At 35.4% G+C, this 21,391-nt stretch overlaps 2 protein-coding genes across 10 annotated transcripts in view; one reads left to right on the top strand and one right to left on the bottom strand.

The window, feature by feature from the left end:
- The first annotated feature begins 2,552 nt into the window (after positions 1–2,552).
- SPATA4 (spermatogenesis associated 4) lies at positions 2,553–12,092 on the top strand. Of its 2 annotated transcripts, XM_019749459.3 has the most exons (7): positions 2,553–2,793; positions 3,217–3,346; positions 3,719–3,837; positions 3,951–4,171; positions 8,409–8,525; positions 8,678–8,780; positions 11,526–12,092. In XM_019749459.3, exons 1-7 carry the CDS (start codon positions 2,579–2,581, stop codon positions 11,527–11,529), a joined length of 909 nt encoding a protein of 302 aa, XP_019605018.1. In that variant the 5' UTR covers positions 2,553–2,578; the 3' UTR covers positions 11,530–12,092. The 2 variants fall into 2 exon arrangements, with proteins under 2 accessions (XP_019605018.1, XP_074185991.1); XM_074329890.2 differs by lacking the exon at positions 8,678–8,780 and having other exon boundaries at positions 11,517–12,092.
- A 1,535-nt stretch (positions 12,093–13,627) lies between these two features.
- WDR17 (WD repeat domain 17) overlaps positions 13,628–21,391 on the bottom strand; it is a 93,550-nt gene continuing 85,786 nt past the window's right edge. For all 8 annotated transcript variants that reach the window (XM_074329894.2, XM_019749466.3, XM_019749461.3 and 5 more), the window contains 3 exons: positions 18,463–18,561; positions 17,959–18,142; positions 13,628–16,362 (listed from right to left, as the gene is read on the bottom strand). In XM_074329894.2, coding sequence (XP_074185995.2) covers positions 16,243–16,362; positions 17,959–18,142; positions 18,463–18,561 — 403 coding nt within the window. In that variant the 3' untranslated portion in view covers positions 13,628–16,242. The remainder of the gene's footprint in view (positions 16,363–17,958; positions 18,143–18,462; positions 18,562–21,391) is intronic.

The raw sequence follows: 21,391 nt of genomic DNA, 5'->3' as shown, positions 1-21,391 counted from the left end.
TTTAGAGGTAACTTGACTCCAGGTATGAAGCAATGTATCTCTCGCTTAGCATCCATTTCAACAGCAAGAACTTTATATATGGAAACGGTTAAACAGATGCTGAAGAACTGAAAAGGGAGCATCAAATTAGCAGACATAGATGATTCGGGAAGCAATTGCCACCCTTAGTGCTAGAGAACAAAGTGAAGAAGCTGGGGTTCTAAGAACCTAGAACTTGGAGGGAAAGCCCTATAGACTGACTTGAAAGTGGTGAGGACACAGCTGGTGCTGATTCTTCTGGAGCTCAGAGGAGCCATCCTAGCATAAAATCTGGGGCTAGGATTCTTAGGGCCACTTCTCAGTGGTTACTGAGCTCCAGGAGTGCTACAAAAACATTGGAGACAGGAACCAGTTGCCAGGTGAAGTTTTGTTGCTATGGTGACATCCACAGGAGCAGCAAGGAAAGGAGAAACTGCAAATCCCTTCCTCTCTCCTCCTGGTCTCCCTCTAGTTTCCCCTACTGGCAGAATTTAATAAAACGCTTAGCAAAGGAGAAACTTGGGTTCAGAGCTCCAACTCCACAGGGTTGAATATAGAAGGCTGTGTTTGGAACAGAGACGTATCTGTTTACCAATGGACACATTTGTTACAGGAAAAATTCTAACTTCTTAGCAAGACTGTTCTCAGTTAAGCCCCAATGGATAGCCCTAATCTACCTCTCCGGCCGTTATCACCTAAATCTTGGGTTAGCTCTCATGCTAAAGTCTGAAAGTGTTATTTGCCATTTCCTAAAACTCATAAAAAACTCTATCATAGACGATATATATCATCTATGCTTTTTTTCCTCCACATTCTGTGTGGAATCATCCTCTCCCTTCTTCATCTCACAGAATTCCATGATCATTTCTGAAACAATTTATATTTACTGAGCACTTATTATGAGCTGCATGTGTTCTAGGCTCTTTGCATCCTTGTTTATTTCATCCACAGCATAACCCTATGAGGTACACCCTATTTATTTCCACCTTTTACAAATAAAAATGGTTAAACAGCTTGCCCAAAGTCACATAACTAATAAAAAGTAGAGCTGGTCTTCCAAAACCTGTGTCTCAACCAATTCAAAATATTGCCTTATACGATCCAAATCCAAGGTCATCTTCTCTGAGAGGAATTCTAGACTCTCTCAGATTAAATCACTTGCTTCCTCCCTGACACTAGCATACTATTACCACGGCAGAGCTTTGCAGGGTACATGGTCTTCTTACAGATACTCATATCTGCATGTTCTGTAAATAATCTAGTACACCGCTGTCCAGTAGAACTTCCTGCAATGATAGTGCTATATCTGTGCTGTGCAATATGGTAATCGCTAGTTGCATTTGGCTGTTGAGCAGCTGAAATGTAGCCAGCGTTACTTATTTTATTTTATTTAAATTTATTTAAATTTAAATCTCAATAACCACATGTGGCTAGTGTGGCTGCCACACTGGATAGGAAGACCTGGTACCTAGCTCAGCACAGAACAAAAGGTCCTCAGAGAAAGTCGATTGCATGAATGAGTTGATTCATGAAAAACTTCATTGGGCAAAGAGAAAGCACTTGTATAGCATCATTTTTGTTTTTCTTTTTAACCATATAAAACCCACATTGGTTTACTTTATTAATAAATATGTATATGAATGAACATTGAATGACTTATTATATGGTTCCACTATCAAGATCTATCCCATATTTTATCTTGCATAATATGCACCTACATGTTACAGTAAGTGACTTTTTTGCTGTCAAGTTTTAAAAGAATTTTAATAACTTTGTTGTTGTAAATATGTAATTTACAATTGTCGATGCCTGCTCTGCAATCATTTTTTTTTCTCTGTATTGTTCACTGATAAATCCCAAGTGACTACATCAGTGCTTGGCACATTGTAGAAATTTAATAACGATTTGTTGAATGAATGGATCACGCACACTGGGGCATCTTTGTGAAAGATGAATGGACCATGCACACTGGGGCATCAAGCGTGAAAATCTAACTCACACATTGTTTTCAAATATTATGTAATTTTTATGAACACTTAATGTAATGATTAAGGAAATAGTGACATTAAACTTTGTAGATACTAAAAATGAATTCATTTTAAGTTTAAAGATTTTTTTTTCATTGGCCTTTAGGAGGAAAAACCCTATTATTTCCAATTTCCAAACAAAAGCTGTCCTTGTCTTCTGGAAACACCGCACACCCTCCTCAAAATTCTTGACTGAAAATAGGCCTTCAGCTGGACAGAAATCACAGTATCTAAAATGTAAACTTCAAGGCGGGTTGTGGATGGGGGGAGCTCTACATTAGCAACGCCAACTAAAACTGAGATTGGAAGCCCCGCCCAAGGCTTAGGCTCCCCACACCTCGTCCACGCCCAGTGGGGCCAGGATCTCGCCCCAAATCCAGAGCGTCGGGTCCCCAAACTGGGGAACACAGCAGTTCCACGGCGCCTCCGCTGAGGCCCCGCCCCATCCCCCGCTGAGGCACCGGCCCCGCCCATTAAGCCCCGCCCATGAGGCTCCGCCCCACTGATGCTGCCATAGAAACCCCGAAAGCAACATGGCTGCTTCCCGCCGGAAAGAAAGGTTTCTGATACTGTCGGCGGCAGCCCTACCGAACTCGTCACTTTCGTCACAGCCGTCAGCTCCCGACCCAGGGAGGCCTAAAAAGTGTCTGGTCTACCCGCATCCTCCGAAGAGCTCCCGCCTGCCTCGGTCCATCCTGCGCTGGCTCCAGAGCCTGGATCTCACCTTCTTCCCCAGGAACGTCAACAGGTGCGGGAGATGCCGGTCCAGGCCGCCTGGGCGGGCGTCGGGCCCGAGCAACCCCAACCCCCGCCCGCCTCCTTCCGGCGGCCCGTCTCGCTGCCCCGCCGCCCGGCAGGGGCTGCCGGCCTCGCGTAGCCCGTCTCGCCCACTCCCCACACCCACAGACATACCTACCCTCTTAGGGAACGAACCTGAAAATAATACGGTGAAGCATGTCATTCATTCATTCAATCAACCAATCATTACGCTTTAGACTGAATATAGAATGCTTTGGTAACTACTAAAATATTGAAACAGCCAAGGCTCTTCAGGGATACTGGACAAGTTACTTGCTGTCAGTATAGAGTATTAAATTGGTGTTAACTATAAAATAATGCCAACTGTATAAGTAACTACATTTTATTTCGTTTCCTTATTGCTATGGATTAGGGATTTTTCAAATGGCTTCCTGATAGCAGAAATATTCACCATATATTACCCCTGGAACCTTCAATTGTCATCCTTTGTAAATGGAACTTCTTTAAAAGTCAAGTTGGGTAACTGGGCACAATTGGAAAAGGTAAATTAACAATCATTGACATTTTAACTGTTAAGAAGTTTGTGTTTTGAAAGGTGTGCTCCTGCTGTCTTGGATTTTTACACATATCTGTGTGTGATTGTGTGCTACGAAACAACGCTACTGAGTCGGCAGCTTGTTAACGTGCATTGAAAGGAATGTTCTTAAAGTTTGTCATGAGTTACCTATGAAACTGAGCATACTCATTTCAAATTGGAGTGGGATATGGTCTTTGCGCTGAATAATATCTTTTAATAACATGTTAAAATCAGAAAAGTAGTTGAGAGATAAAAGGGGGATTAAAGTGAATTCATAGTAATTGGAGGTTTTTATAGAGCTTCTTATGGTGAAAATATTTTCTTATTCCTGTTAAAGTTCCTGGCCAAAAAAAAAATTAAATTCCCTAAAGAACTGATCTATGGAACAATTCATTGTAAAGCCGGAGTACCTGAAATACTGATACAAGAGGTTTACACCTTGTTAACACATCGAGAGTGAGTTATTTGGAATTTTAAATTGTAATACAATTTAATATGAAAAACGTTTGATAATATAAATCTCATTCCTAGCATGTGGTTTGTCAACAGTATTTTTTTTTTATTTCCAGAATTAAAAGTATCCAGGATGACCTGGTGAATTTTACAGACTACAGTTACCAGATGCATTTGCCCCTGGTTCCCAGGTCTACAGCTTCAAAGTCTATTAAAGATAACATTAGGTTATCGGAATTAATAAGTAATCCCAACATGGTTAGCAATGAACTTAAAATCGATTTCCTCTTCCTTTTACAAATGTTGCAAAGAAATTTAGGCAGAAAATTGTATCCAGGTGAGTTTTCCTTGGAAATACTCAAATGAGTTCTTCTAAGTTTAGTGATGCTCATCTTGAACACAGATGAAAGACACGCCTGCCACTGTCCCATTTCTGCCTTTTCTGTCACTGGTTTAACAGGAAAATGCTTCTCTTACACTAGCAGTGAAATTATCATTCGAGGGGTTTATGTTATAATTCATTCTTTCTGATGAAAGCATAGGTTAACATAGTGTATAGATACTTTTTAGAAATTTCGTTTAGTGAATCTGTTCAAATAAAGTTTTGTGGGAAATCAAAGTTCACATATCAACTCAAGTTACTAAAGAAGATGGGAATATTTAAGAGTTCATTAGGGTATTTAAGTAGTTTAGGAAAAGCCTGGATTACCATGATTCACTCTAGATGATCTCTAGAGTATGGTCAGTGTTATCTTTTCCATAGTAGACTTGTTGGTATTTACTCAGATGGTAAGGCAGACCAGGGCAACCCAGGGCAACTTTCCAGAAGTATCACTGAAATAATTCTCAAAGCGTCCAAAGCACTTACCAGGCGAGTCCCACAAAGGGCAAACAAAGTAACTGAACTCCCCCACAAATTGTGAGATAAATATTTTGGTTCTTGTCCTGTCTTCATTCTGTCTGTTCTTCCATCTCCTGTCATCTTTTTTTTAATTAAAGTTTATTGGGGTGGCAATTGTTAGTAAAGTTACATAGATTTCAGGTGTACAATTCTGTAATACACCATCTATATATCACATTGTGTTTCCACCACCCAGAGTCAGCTCTCCTTCCATCACCATATATTTGACCCCGTTTAACCTCTTCTATAGCTCCCCTACCCCCTTACCATCTGATAACCACTAAACTATTGTCTATGTCTATGAGTTTTTGTTTCCTCCTGTCATTCTTGTTTCTCTTCTTTGATTTGTTCTACTTACGAATTTGTGAGAAGAGAAAGAATTCATGTTATTAATCCTGTTGTAGAATTTTTATATTCAAATTTTTTCTCAAACATTAAAATTTTGCTGTGACATTTATCACACATGTATGCATATAATGTATAATTAAAAGGCAAATAACAATGAATATACATTTGTGTATCCTTTTGTTATTTAAGAAATAGAATGTTACCAATACCTTTACATTCTCCTGTGTGTCCTCTGATTGCATTCTCCACTCTTCCCACCAAGAGTAACCACTGTCCCACTGCTTTTGTTTATAATTTCCTTGATTTAAAAAAAAATAGTTTTATCTATACATACTATTTATGTTATTCTTAGTTTAAGTCACGTTTCTTAACTTTAATTTAGTTGATTTTATCAAACTTTGTCATAGGCAGAATGTCCCTTATGTTTTTCATGCCCTGATCCCTGGAAGTGTATATATTACATTACATGTGAAAGAGACTTTGAAAACGTGATTAAAGTCACAGACCTTAAGATAGGAGGTTTATTCTGGGTTATTCAGGTGGGTCCAGTCACCCACATCCTCACCACTTTTTACCTTTGTCTTTTTGTATAATAGTAGCCATTCTAACAGATGTGTGATGATATTTCATTGTAGTTTTGATTTCCCTGATTACTGATCATGATTAATGATGTTGAGTACCTTTTCATATACCTGTTGGCCATTTGTATATCTTCTTTTGAGAAATGTCTAGTCAGGTTCTTTGCTCAGTTTTTAATTGGGTTATTATCTTGTTTGCCATTGAATTGTATGAGTTCCTTATATATTTTGGACATTAACCCCTTGTACACTGTAAATGATAAAATACTGATGAAGGAAATTTAAAAAGACACAAATAATCAGAAAGACGTCACATGTTCATGGATTTGAAGAATATTATTAAAATATCCATACTACCCACAGTGATCTACAGATTCAATGCAATCTCTCAAATTTCAATGGCAGTCTTTACAGAAATAGAAAAAGAATCCTAAATTCTTATGGAACCACAAAAGAACCTGAATAGCCAATGCATTCCTGAGAAAGAAAAACAAAGCTGGAGGCATCACACTTCCTGATTTCAAATTATACTACAAAGCTATAGTAATTAAAACAATATGGTTCTGACATAAAAGCAGACCTATAGACAAATGGAATGGAATAGAATAGTGGACCCAGAAATAAATCTATGGGTATGCATTTACAGTCAACTGATCTCCAAAAAGGGTACCAGGAACATACAAAGGGGGAAAGAATAGCCTCTTCAATAAATGGTGCTGAAAAAACTGTATATCCACATACAGAAGAATGAAACTGGACTCTTATCTCACACTATATACAAAAATCAACCAAAATGGATAAAATACAGACCTAAAACCATACTACTACTAGAAGAAAACATAGGGGGAAAGCTTAACACTGGTATTGGCAATGATTTTTTTGGATATGACATCAAAAACACAGGCATCACAAGCAAAACCAGACAAGTGTGATTGCATCAAACTGAAAACCTTCTGCACAGCAAAGGAAACAATCACGAGAGTGAAAAGAAAACCTATGGAACATTCAAAGCATGTATGTGATAAGAGGTTAGTCTTTCACTTTTAAGGTGTTGTCTGCAGTTGAAACGGAGAACCAATTGTCTCAACACTAGTTATTGAACAGTCTATTCTTTTCCCACTGATTTGTAATACCTTTATGTTTTAAATATTTCAAGTTCCTGTGCGTACTTTCCTCTGTTTCTGAGCTCCAGGGAAGTGGGTACATGTGTGCCACTTCAACCATCATACTGTCTTAACTACTGTTGCTTATAGTAAGTGTTGATACTTGGTAAACAAGTCCTGCAGTTTGTACTTTTATGAAGTAACCTGTAGCATGGACCTTTGTATTTCATTTACTGTGACTTTTATTGTTATGGATTCAGTAATACTGCTTACTGTTATACATGCATCCATATTGTAGTATTTGGTGCTTTTTATTTATTCTCTTTTTCTGTTTCTTGTTTTTGTCTTATCTATCTTTTCTTCTTTTGGGATGATTTTTTTTCCCCAAAGACTTAGCCGCCTCTACTAATTTGGAAAATTTTAAATTTCTACTCTTTTTAGTGCTACCCTAGAAATTTTAACATGCATATTTATCTTGGTTTAAAATTAATCTCTTTGCTGTCTTCCTCAAACTATAAGGACCTTAGACATTACGACATTGACTACACCTTGCCCCCACCCCGCGCCTCTTAAGTTCTTTTGTTGTCCAACATTTTAGTTTCGTCATTTTTTTTAACACCACAAATCAGATAACATTCTTTTTTATACCTAATTTTTGCTTTAATCTATTTCATTATTACTTCTACTCATTGGTTCTAGTTAGGATTTCTAGAACCACACACAACTATTCCAGTTAATCTTCTATTAAAAGTTCATCTTTGTGCAAAGGTATCTCTGTTGTCTTCCCTTGAACACAGTTTCTCATAAGGCATGGATCACCTCCATCCTTCAGATTCTTGAATAGTATCTATTATCGCCAGTCTTGATTTTTGAGGCTGCTGATTTTAAGCAGCCAAAATAATTAATTGAGATAATTACCATTCTGGGAATGTTACTGACCAGAGTTGTATTTAGCATTAGCAGGACATGGCTGATGAGTGGAAATTACCTTAGACATTTCAAGCCTTGAGCTGCAGAGGAGTAAGTGATCTTTAGAAGCTTTAGAAACACAGGGAAACTGATGCCCAAGTGTGGCAGCTTATAGATTTAGTGAATAAGAAATAAGGGAAACAGAGAAATAATTGTTACATTTTTATAGTATAAAAATGTTTATAAAGTGAAATAGTGTATGATTTTATATTTATGAAATACAAAAATAAGTAAAACCAACTTATGATGATAGAAGTTGAGAGAGTGTTTTCGTTTTAGGGTACCCTATGGGAGAGACAAGAAGGGCGTTTTGAGGTGCTAGTAATATACTATTTCTTGATGGTACCCCAGGTGTATTCACCCCACAAATTCATCAAACTGTAAACACACTATTTGTTCATTTTTCTTTATACATATTATTATTGAATAAAAACTTACCAAAAAACTAATAGGAACATAAAAACATTTCCTTTAAAGTAACTTTTTAAAGCGACTATTTTGTGCATCAAAGATATAAACAATGTGGGAGAGGGTTATTAACCTATGTATTCACACCACTCTTAGGAAAATGGTAAAACAGATGTCTAAATAATTTGCTTAATTTCTAAATTATGGTGCTTTGTCAATGGCCACAGTACATTTTTAAGAAACAATTTTTGTGTTTATATTTTCTAGAACGGTTTGATGTCAAACCGACAGTGGGAGAATTTACTCTCAATCATCTTCCTGCCCAAGTGTCTGGGTTCAAACATAATTCAGTGATTTCAAGACAAAGAGTTGCTCCTATTTTCCGTAAGTGTTTTTGTTGTTTTATTTTTAACTTTTTACCTGTTAATGTGGATTTTTTTTTTTTTACTTTGTTCATTTAAATTTTTAAAAATGTTGGTCTAAGCATTCATTTTTAATGGTAATGTAGGTTGGCATGTTATTGTGCTTTTTGGTAGGTGGAGGGGGTATGAGGCCTGCTAAATACCAGTCACAGCAGGGGACATTCCCAAACCAGGGTGACTCCACCTGCTATTGCAGTTGTGCTTTATCCTTAAATAGGTAAGTGCGAAACAGGTGAAGCTCACTGGCCCAGCTCAAAACTCAATTCTCAGGCCGATGAATCAGTCCTGAGGTAGACATAGATACTTGCACACCTAGGCTTCCCAATCAGTTGCATTACAAGAAGCCACTTGTTTAAATCCTCTTAATTCAGAAAGCGTTTACACCACAGCAAACTATAGGCCCAAAGTCCCCGCCACCTGTTTGTGTATAGCCTGTCAGTTAAGAATGACTTTTACATTATTAAATGGTTGAAAAAATATATCAAAAGGAAAATGGTATGTCCTGATGCATGAAAACTATATGAAATTCGTTTCCATGTTCATAGAGAAAGTTGCATTGGAATATTACTGCCTGCCCATTTTACACCTCGTCTGTAGCTGTTCTGAGCGCCAACAGCAGGGCCAAGTAGCGGCCCTGGACAGAGACTGCACAGCCCACAAAGTGCAGATGTAGAGCATAAAAGTAGAGCGTAATACAACCAATAACTTCTGGGGCATGTTGAGGACATACTTCTGCTAAAAATTATCCATTGTTTATCAGAAATTCAAATTTAACTGAGTGTCTTGTGTTTTATCTGACAACCCTACTACAAAGCCTGAAATATTTACTGGCAGGCCCTTGATGGGAAATATTTGTGGACCTGTGCTACAGAGCATGTTGCCTAAAGGGTTAAAGATTTCATGGGGAAAAAAAACACCGGTTCTTGTTTACATAAAAACCTTATGGTGAAAGCAATGTCAAGAGCTTCGTTTTTTTAAAAAAAGTATGACTTTACAGAAAGCCTTTAATATGCTAATATGCATTGTAAATATTAAAGAGGAGAGGTACAGAATGAACTGTTTTTCCAAACTCTATTTGATCACACGTCACTATTCTTTAGGTTTGTTTTGCTAATGGCCTGGTAGAACTACTGTTCCTCAGAGCACACTTTTTAATATCTAGTCATTAAGCCAGTCCATCAAAATCCCTTTAATCCATCATATGCTTGAGGCATTACTTGGCATTGTAGAACCCAATAGAAGCAAATAACACTGTTTCTATGGGGGAAAAAAGTTTCCATTGGGTCACCTTCAGATTTGGAAACACATCCGCACCGTCAAGCTGCCTCAACCTCCTCTCATTGCGAGGGATGTCTGCAGTGAACATTCTAGCAGGGGAGAGCTGAAGCCGGGGCAGTAGGCCGAGGCAGGGGAGGATGGGGTTCTGGTGGGCGAAGAGGCCTGGGGAGGAGGCTGCAGGAGGGGTCTTTCTTGTCTTTTCCCCTTTATGGCTTACTGGATCTGACTGCGGAGGGGAGAGGGCCTGACCACTTGTTTTGGGATCTGCTAAGTAAAGGTAGACGTAGTAATGAGTCACAACGGGCTTCCTTCCTGTATAAGAAACAGATGCAAAGCATATATAAAAATGATGCCTACTGATATTTGAATTCCTTGTTATCTTGTCAGAAAACTTTACAAGGTTTTCACATGAGTTTTTAGAAAAACTGTATGCTGTCATTATTCCAGATCAGGACTCCACACAGAACGGATTCTTGCTTTTATAATTTTAATAATGTATGAACTGTTAAAAAAAACTCCTCCCACTTTGTTCTCTCTGCTCTTTTATGATTTCCTCGCATGTAGTGGTCTTTTTCTGTCCTTTTCAAAATGGATGACGAGCTTATGGGCGTCTTCACTGGACAGGGCAGATCAGGATGGCAAGGAACATGCTTTTATCTTTTTACTTCTCTCAATCCTGTTCCAGATGCTTGGATTCTCTCAGTCTGGGGAGAACAGGACTAAATGGTGTGGATTTGACTTGGGCAATTATATGGATGGAGAGCTGTTTTGCGAAGCTTTAAGTTACTTTCTTTCCCAAACTTGTGAAAGGGGTTCCATTTCAGTTGTTTCTGATAAAACTGTAGAGTGATTAGTTCAGGTCAGCGAACAGGAAAGTTAATGGAAGAGGAAGAGGCAAGGACACTAGACAGTAGGAACTTAACCCTATTTTACCGTCTAAGATTGCACTGAATGGCACTGAAATCACAGGCTGTTCATCTGCAAAGCTTCTAATTATTAAATGGGGTGGCGAAAATTACTTGTAAGACAGGTTGTTAACTTTGGTTTTCCTTCCTTCCTTCCTTCCTTCCTTCCTTCCTTCCTTCCTTCCTTCCTTCCTTCCTTCCTTCCTTTCCTTCCTTCCTTCCTTCCTTTTTAAACACTTAAGTTCCTCTATTTGTTTACCCAAATCTAGCCTTAGCAAAATAATGGGCCAAGAGGATAAAGATTTCTTAGCTGCCACTGGCCCCTCACTTCAGAACTGGGTGACCTAAAGGGCCTGGGTGGCCAGCTTGGATGCCTCAGTGCATCAGAGTTCCAGAAACTGAATTATGAATTATGTGTATGTGCCAAATCTAAGCACTATAAAAGCCATGGCACTGTTGCCTCAGCTGCTTTCTGAAGCAATATTTAAAAATAGTTGAGTCATATTCAGTAGCAGATGCACGAAAATAAGCCCTGGATATTTTTAGGCACTGCTGATGACTTTTGGAGGCGGGTGACATTCAGGTTTTTTATTTATGAATACTATAATGCATGCTTTAAATATTTTGTTTGCCAGGCTTTAGATTATTCTGTTTACTGTGCTCAGGCTGTTGCCAGTCATTGTACGTTTGATGTACTGCAAACACTGATGGTGGTTTAAATATTTAATAACCACAATTTGATTTTAATTTTGTTTATTTAAATATTCCAACAAATACAGGTAATGGTGGCAATTCACTTAAAACAATTCCTGTGAAGCAAGCTGGAACATCTTTTTTTGAATCTTCTATGGAACCCATCAGAAACATGGAAAAATAACCTTGAAACGCACTGGTCTAATGGCTTTGCAGAAGTGATGCCACTATCTCTTGCCATACTAAAGGGATATAATCACCTAGTCGGATATATTTCAATAATAAGTAAAATTAAAGTGGTATCTTATCCATAATTGGGCTGAAGAACATGTTTTTTGTTGTTTTTTTCCCCATTTCCATTCAACAAACATTTATTAAAAAACATCTGTGCCAGGTACTGTTGAAAATACAAAATCAAATTAATTAGTACAGAATGAGTAAAAATAATTTTAAAGGTATAGTTAAACATAATTCACCATGACAAGAATTCTTTCTCATAAATTTGGTAGGAATGGTGATTCTACTTTGTAATGTTTTCTTCATTAGAAATGAAAAAAGCTACTAGTTTTCTTGATACTAGTATGTATTTACCCACCACATTCATTAATACAAATTTTATTCTGAATGATTATTATACACTGGCCCATAGAAAACCTTGCCCACCTCCATAAATAGCCTTATTCAAATCATTTTAAAAAATAGGTATCTTTCCTGTTGATACTTAGTTGTAGAGAAAGAAAATCAAGCTTTATTTGGAAATTGGTTCTGGTGTTTATCAATGCATTTAATTCAATTTAACCCTACTGGTTGCTGTCATGCCCATATTTTTATTAAAGGGAAACAAAAGCACATTGATGTCGTGACTGATTATCTTTCATATATTTTTGGTAACTTTATATTCATATCTGGAAAATTTTTCCACTGGAATTATTCATATTTTTACGCCATCTCATTAACAGTCTTCTTTGACTTTCAAGATGAGTATTATTAATGGTGAATCCCATGACATGTTTGTCAATTTCCAGCTAAACTTTATCAGTTTTTCTGCATTTTTGAAGGCTTAGGCAGTTTTATTATAATTTTTACCTCCACAGACTTCCTTGTTTAATTTTTCAGCACATCATATTTAGTAAAAGAAATTAAAGAGAGACCTGGTGAAATAGATGACTTCTTAGGAATATATTTAGAATCTGGTTTTATCTGAGGTAAACGACGCATATCTTAGTCCAAATGCATATCTTAACTAGCTATGGGTTATTTACCTGCTGCCTTGCATTCTAATGGGACAAATCTAAAATTACGGCAATAATTTTTTAACCCATAAAATATAGTTCCTTAGGAAAGGGTTTTAGAAACAAGTCTTCTGAAGCTCATCTGAGGAAAGATCCTGAAAAAAGGAATAGATTTAGGTAAACAGTCAAATAATGTGTTTCTTTATCCTCTTGACTCTGTTCACTCTCCTGAAAAAGCTTATCCCTCATGGCCTATGATAAGTTCCCAAGACTCCTGTGAGACTTATGGAGAGTTGTGAAAAATATGAAATGGCCTGTAGGCTTCATTCCATAGTGAATAAATAAATGAAGGTAGCAGGTATGGCCAAAGTAGGTAACTTCAAGAACTTCTGGAGGATGAGTTGTGTCAGCAGAAGCCAACACTATGGCAAATCACAGGAAGTCCATTTACTTCACAAAGGATTTTTTAAAATGTATATATATATATATATATATATATATATATTTATAAGAAGTGGAGTACAGCATTAGGAATAGAGACAGTGGAAATGTAATGGCACAAAGGATTTTTGACAGAAGAAAGCAATGAACTTTTCTAGGAGCTGCAGCAGCCCCTGTAGGAACAGAACCTTTCCAATCAACTGGCAGAATGCCTATCATGGCAATGGAAATCTCTGTGATGTGCTGTTCTTATTCGTTAGGAAGCCCTACTGCTCTATCAGATAATTTGAGGGCTTATTGTAGTCAGTGTTTCTTACACATGGAGAATCTTCCTCCTGAACAGTCCGATAAAGTGACTTTTTTAGGTTTCCGAGTAGGGTAATAATCCAGGTGGACAGCTCAGCCCTTCACACCTCTGCTGACTCTGAGCCAGCATTTGTGGGGAAAATAGTGTTCCCTCAATGATGTTTTTAGGGACAAGATTGACGCTCATCTTAGCAGTTAACTACATCATATCTGGCTTTAAATTGCAGCATTTATTAAAATGTAGGGGACCTGAAACACATTTTTAAATAGACATAGACATTTGAATACATGAAATACATGAAAATCTAGATAACTACATGCCATATTATAGCAGTCATATGGTATTTAAATTCAGCATGGAAGTACTTTTTTTCAATTATTTAGATACAAGAGTTTCAAAGAGATGGTACAATAAGACTTACCAAGAATTGATAATAAAGATATCTTCTGTATTACTGGCACACTAATATGAAATCCCAAATTTTACAAGTAATTTGTGAGACTTTTACTATATTCAGAATTTTAACTTAATACCAAACAAGTACTAATTTTCCTGTTTATAAGGACAACAAAATACAGTCAGTGCTCTAATGCAACCATGTTCCTGAACACATCTAGATAATTTTGTGGAAATATATATATATATATATATATATATAGCTCATTAATTTCAATTGACATAAAAGTCATAGATTTTCACAAAATGTAACTCAGTTTGCTATTGAAATTTTGTTAACCATGTCGTAATTTTTATAGCAAAATATTTTTCCAATGTTTTTAAAATCTAATGAGACATCTTTCATAAGGCAGATTTAAACTTGCAAAATAATTTGTCCATATTATTGGTAACATGGACATCTTCAAACACAAGTAAGGTAAGTTCATATCATTTGTTTGGATTTTTATGCATATGAAATCTAACAATGAAAAATACTTTTATAAATTTAAAAAACTGTTTTGTTTTTCATATTAAGGCACAGTATATACAGATTGACATAGTCAAACAACAATTATAATTCTATAAAGAATTAATAGTTAAAATTAGTATTAAGGTATAGAACATTATAGATGACAAAGAATAACAGAATTGCACTTAAATCAAGCCAATTTAGATTTCAGACAGAAATTGGGTTACTCATTGTCTTCAAGTGCTAAAGAGTTATATGATTTTTCTCAGTACTTTATACATAAAAAATATCATCTTCCTGCATTCATTAAAAATACAGAAGGTAAAATTATTTATATACATATAATTTAAACTCAATAATATCTTTTGAAGTATTTAAAGCACAAAAGATAGACTTCTTAATCTATTTAAAACAAAATAAAGAGAATGATAGTAGGAAACTGCCATTTTTAAGTGAGGAAATTTTAGTACATATATGCTAATTAATAATCCTCCTCATATAAAAAAAGAGTTACACATATCATTAAGGGTTAAAAAAATACTTCTCAGATACGCTTTATGTTACCCATTGCTAAGTTGCATATATTCTTTTCTGTAATGTTAATTATTTTTTTATAAAATGGAATTTAAGCCTATAATGTCTTTTTGAGGAGTTAGAAGTGGTTAATGTAATAGATAGGTACATAATATTGTTTTCTGTTTTCAGAAGCTTGTTTAAGAAAAATTTAAAAATATTTTAAATGCAACAAGTTTAAAGATAACAAAACCCACAATTATTCTGGTTATATGAGCTAACTCTTTAGTTAGACAAAATCATCTATATTATGAAACATCTATATTATAAACAATTTGAGTATCCAAGTACTGTTCTTCCTAGTATGCATTCATTTCATAAATTTCAAAGTTAGAATTCTAGAACAATTGAAATACTTGCAGTTATGCCTCATGCTTTCTTTAAATAGCTTTATTCTTTTAATATTTTAAAAACCTAAATTTATATAATATATCCAAAATTTCAACTAATATCCTATTTACAAATAAATTCATTTCAAACCAATTTTCATCAAATAAATTATGGGTTAGAGTTAATATAAACTGATTAGAGATTATGAAAATATTAAATGCATTATTCAAAATTAATATCTATACAAAGCAAATATCTTTTAAAATAATTAATTACCATCAAATGCAAATTCTCATACAGATTTGACTGCATTTTTTTTAATCCCCCAATATTTTTCATGCTTATTTAACCTATTCCTTTATAATCGGGCATTTGAATTTCAGATAGAAACCTTGGTAATGTTTTCTTTTTTTAAAAAACAACAACTCAAAAGTATTTTGACTGTGAATCCATTTATTGACATATGTTAAACTTGTAATTGAAAACTTTTATTAAATATGAGCTAACACTAGTGGTTTACTAACACTAAATAGAGGACAATACGGATGTTTGCTAACTTGATGATCAGTCGTACTACATACCTTCCATTTTGATATTTTGAGATACTCAGTCATTGAAATATTCATTAAGTACTTACTGTAGGGCAACAAGTACTATTCTATGTGTTGCACAATTTTATATGTTTCAGTGTTTCAACAATATAATATTTGGGTAACTTTTATGCTGTGTGAAACTTTTATATGCTCTTTTAGATTATTCAGTCCTTTATAATTTAAACATTACCTTTCTCCCAAATATGGCTATTACATTTGATAAACGAGATACGTATTTTTCCTCAAAAGCATATAAATATTTTATTTTTTGAAGTTAAATGAATAAAATCAATTGTTATTCTCCACTTCCCCTTCTCCTCCCAACCTTTGGCTCTTGGACAATAAAGGTTAAATTAATACTAACCCACAAAAGTTCTTTAAAAAACAAACAAACAACTAAGCATGGAGTTAGACCTTCTATCAAAATGGATTAAGTCGTATTCCAGTCCCTAAAGGTGAGAACGGATTCACCTTTGCCCACATCAAAGCATCATTCAATGAGATAGCAGATTTTCCATCTTCAAGGAAATATACAGGACCCTGCACATAGTGAGAGTTGAGGAAAGACAAGATGAGGTTATAAATTCACATGTTTTTAAACTCCTAGAAACAATCACTGTAATAAAAAATCACTGGCGATATTTAGGCAATGCTGATAGGAAATTTTAAAATAAGAGAAAAATTAGATTTTTTGAACTGCCACCAATATAGAAATACTTAGTGTTATAGAAATATCTTAGTGTTATACCCTGATGACTTTCAAAATAGAATTTTGTTTTATAAGCTGAATTCTTTAAATATAGTAGGGCTACCAATGACAATAGGTATTGTTAATTTATGAATTACTACAAAGTTAACATTTTATAAAGGCATATATGCCTTATTAAATATACTTCACTATTTTAATCATACTCCTGGGAAAATTATTTAAGCCAGAAACTCTGAACCTTTCTGAAATATAAAAAATACAAAGCTGTATATATATCTATACAATTTAAAATCATGCCAATCATGTGATTTACCAGCATATTTATAATTAGTTACATCAGTTATTTTGTATGTCAAGAGTAATTCTGAAGAACTAAATGCAAAAAAACCCCTTTCAAGCTATATTTCCCAGCTCTTATAAGGAAAAACATGACTTAAAAAACACACACAAAAAAAACTTATTTTCTTATGTTCTCAAGTTACCAGGTTTTTGATCATGATAACTAAGTTTACATTAGTTAGGATTTACATTAGTAGCAAGCTATTTCATTTATTTTGAGCAGCTATCCCAAAAAATACCTTTCTCCATTGTCTTGGCATGTCAGTATTAGGAATGTAATTAGCCACATTACATCAGAAATCTAAGAATCGCCTTAGTAAAGTGTGACTATTACTGGGAAGTGGAGTTCTTTCTGTCCAATATGTAGTCTCAATTAGCATTTCATGGGGATTCAACTTTACTTCATGGGGACACCCACAAATGGTCCCAGCTCTGAGATGACGAAGGCCTCTCTCTTTTCTGGAGATAATGGCTGTCCTGGGGTGCACTGGCAGGCCCCGACATCATTCACCATCATTATGTTGATTATACTATTAGGGACCATTCTTTGGAAATTAGCCATCCCTCACGATTGATTCCAACAATTTTTAATCGCTGAAAAGCTCAGTAAATCAATGTAAAAACATGCATAACATACCAATATATACTATACATCTATCAATTTTTAATTGCTTTCTCTCTGTGTATAAACTACAAATGGACATTATAAAATTAAATTCAATCTATCAAGATATAATAATTTGTAACTGTGTTGACTGTTGCTTTGTCTTCCTTATTTAATTTCCTTAAGAGTATATATGTATTTTAAAATATTTGTTACTAAGTATACGTATCATTTGTTTCTTAGTATATCTATTACATGAATTGCTTTTATGATAATAGCACAATGAATATCTAAATTTCTTTTAAGGAGAGACCATTTACACTAACTGTGGAAGCATTAGGGGAATATCTTCTCACTGGTACCTAATGGTACTTTAGAGGTACCTAATTTTATTCAGATTATGCTTCTTTTAAGATAATATTTCAAAAAATAATAAAACAAAAATGATGGAAATGCACAATTTATGCCTGCTATTAGGCTGTACCTGGATTTTTAATCCTGTAAGACAAGAGATGTGAATATCGGAATGACTGGGAAGATTTGATCCAGTCACATAATCTGGTCCAATAGTTCCTCTAAGTGGTTCTTCTTTTAGTTTCTTTAGCAAAGATGTATAAACCATTCTTTGTGACTCAGAAGGCGGTGTATATGGAGATTCTTCTGATGATCTATATTTTCAATAGACATTACATTTTCATTTTTGTAGAGTCATAGAATTATGAAGGTTTAGATTAGAAACAGTCCATGATGATTATTTAGTCCCTTTCTAGATGACATCAGATCAACTTTAGACTTAATTTATAGTAAAACAAAGGACTTTCAAAGGCAGAGAAGGTCAGCATTGTAAACTATTACCGAAGATATGCTTAACAAGGCAATATTCATTACTTTGCTAAGATTAATAATGATAATCCACATTTTCAACAAGTTTGTCTATGACATTAAGTAATACCTGCTGCATTCCAATTTTTATGTCATATTCACTCACAGATTGATGGACTGTGTGCACACTCTCCACGCATCCAATTCCTCAGAAAGGTGTTCAATTTTTAAAGGCACTGACACTTCTCGACGTTTTAATAGCTGACTGAAACATGTGAAAAAGAAATTAACTACTGACACTAGGACAAAGATATCAAAAAAGCAAATTAACTTCAAAAAACTGCAATTTTAGATTCAACAATTATTGTTCAAAAATATATGTGTATACATGAATGTATATATATTCACGTGGCTGTGCGTGTGACTCTGTGTGTGTGTGTGTGTGTGTGTGTGTGTGTGTACGCACTTGCTTGCATATTTAGCCTTTAACTCCCTGGGAAGTCAAAGATGTTCAATAAATGTTGGCTGGATGACAGTCTGAGTAAATGGATGAATAAATGAACTGTATAATGCATGAAGAATGGTTAGAGAAGCCAAGAAATGCTGAATAATACCACATATGGCTACTGTGGGGTTCAGTGCGTGTCTGTATTAAAAATGAATATTAGGAGTAAGAAAGCAAGTGGGAGAACAGTAAGAGAACAATGTGAACAAGCAGAAAGGAATGGAAATGCTGTTTTCAATTCTTTAAAGACAGAGAGGTAAAAAAAAAAAAAGCAGCGACGACAGTGATCTGTCACATCTGTGTATAAAAAACTTAATTATCATTAATTATGAGTCTTTAGATGACGAATTGCTAGTCCTTGCTTCTGCAGTAAGTTACAAACTTATTATGCTTTTCAAGGAACTAGTTAATTGAAGTTTAAAAGTAAAAGCTGTTTGGGAGATAAAAAGAACATAAGACCTTAGAGATGAAGAAGGAGCAAAAGTAAACCTTTCTGTAATTTGCATTTTATGGTTACTCCTGCTAGTTGTCATCATTTTGCTGGGACATGATAAGAATTGGTGAGAAAAAAAGGGTATAAATATTGAGCCACCCCCACACACATCTAACATTTCAGGAATACTATCTCAAATCAGTTAGTAGCTTATCATGTTTTTAACATAAAATTATTGACAATGTGGCTAGCTCCAAAATGAATTCCTTAAAAATGATAGCTTCCCTGTCTACAATTTTGCACTTGACGTAGTACTTTATCCGCCCAGTAGTTTTTGATGATCTAATTACTATATGTAAAGTGTTGTTAAAGAATGAGGAGGAAAACCAAGGTAAATAGGTGGAGGAAACACTGGAAAAATATCAGGGAGACATTACATATATACAGGGATTACAAGTAAGTCGGTTTGGCTGGAGTAGAGAACACGCAGGAGGATACAGTGGGTGACAACCCAATTTTTGCGGATCTTTGATGTAATAGGTACGAGGGACCTAGAACATTACCTGTAGATAGAGGGGAGTCTTGGAAAGTGTAATACTAAGGAAGCATAGTGCTTCAGGAAGACTGGCAATAGGAGTACCTAGTATGGGTTGGCAGTAGGAGACAGACAGAGGTAGGGTGAGTAGTTGAAGAGCTAACAGAGGTGAGAGTAATGAAGACAAATAACTGGGGTAGTACCAAAAATGAGAAAAGTGTCGATGTGGGAATTTACTAAATCAGTCGATGTTGACAGTGAAGGAAAACACTTAATCATGACCCTGATCGTTTAATTCTGAATGACAGGAATACAATGACACCATCCAAAGAAAGAGAGGACACAACAGAAAGAGTAGGCTTGAGAAAGATGATTTTAGTTTTGAACATACTGAGTTTAAGGCAGGAGTTTGGTGAGCTGCTGGGTATACACATACCCAGCCTGGAGAGTAGGCTATGCCTGAATCTAAAGTGAGTTATCTCCCTAGAGGAGACAGGTGACGCCATGGAAATGGTGAGGTTTCTAAGCACAGTGTATAGATCCTTCATATCCTTTGTTAAGTTTATTCCCAGGTATTTTATTATTGTTGTTGCAATTGCAAAAGGAATTGTATGTCAAACTAAAATTATTCTGCACAGTAAAAAAAAAAAACTATCAACAAAACAGAGGCAACCAACCTAATGACAGAAGATATTTGCAAACAACATCTCTGATATGGAACTAATATCCAAAATATATAAAGAACTCATATAACAACAATAAAAAAAAAAAAAAAAAAAACAGTCCAATTTAAGCATTAGCAGAGGAACTGAACAGATACTTCTCCCAAGAAGACATACAAACGGCCAATAGATACATGAAAAGATGCTCAACTTCACTAGCTATTAAGGAAATGCAAATCAAAACCACAATGAGATACCAACTCACTCCTGTTAGAATGGCTATTATCAAAAAGACAAGTAATAAATATAGGGGTGCATAAATTTTTTTGAATTAGCATCTTGGATTTTTCTGGATAGATACCTAAGAGTGGAATTGCTGGGTCATAAGGTAGTTCCATTTCCAATTTTTTGAGATACCTCCATACTGATTTCCCCAGTGGCTGTACCAATCTGCAATCCCACCAACAGTGCACGAGGATTCCCGTTTCTCCACATCCTCGCAGTGCTATTCACAATAGCCAAGATGTGGAAACAATTGAAATGCCCATCGGTAGGTGACTGGATTAAGAAACTGTGGTACATTTATACAATGGAGTATTACTCGGCTGTAAAGAAGAATGAAATCTTACCATTTGCAACGATATGGATGGACCTAGAAAATATTATGCTAAGTGAAATAAGTCAGGTGGAGAAAGACAAATACCATATGATCTCACTTATATGTGGAATCTAAAGAATAGAATAAATGAACAAACTAATCAGAAACAGTCTCAAAGATATAGAGAAAAACTGAGGGTTGTTAGATGGGAGAGGGGTGGGGATGAGGGAGAAAGTGAGGGGATTAGAAAGCACAATCGGTAACCACAAGATTGCCACAGGGATACGAAACACAGTTTGGGGAATATAATAAATAATGTTGTAAAGATTTTGTAGGGTGTCAGATTGGCATTTGTCCTATTA

This window comes from Rhinolophus sinicus, chromosome 16 (assembly GCF_057876585.1).
Source record: "Rhinolophus sinicus isolate RSI-liver-muscle chromosome 16, RSI-T2T, whole genome shotgun sequence".
NCBI classification, from domain to species: domain Eukaryota; kingdom Metazoa; phylum Chordata; class Mammalia; order Chiroptera; family Rhinolophidae; genus Rhinolophus; species Rhinolophus sinicus.
The sequence above is the reverse complement of the archived record's forward strand: the minus strand, read 5'-3'. Positions and strand labels throughout refer to the sequence as shown.

What these genes read in the sequence shown, in the direction of transcription:
- SPATA4 (XM_074329890.2), top strand. Translation starts at nt 2,579, where the DNA reads ATGGCTGCTTCCCGCCGGAAAGAAAGGTTTCTGATACTGTCGGCGGCA. An exon ending in AGGCAGAAAATTGTATCCAG is followed by an intron (nt 4,172 to 8,408) that starts GTGAGTTTTCCT and finishes TATATTTTCTAG; the next exon opens with AACGGTTTGATGTCAAACCG. An exon ending in AAGAGTTGCTCCTATTTTCC is followed by an intron (nt 8,526 to 11,516) that starts GTAAGTGTTTTT and finishes TAAATATTCCAA; the next exon opens with CAAATACAGGTAATGGTGGC.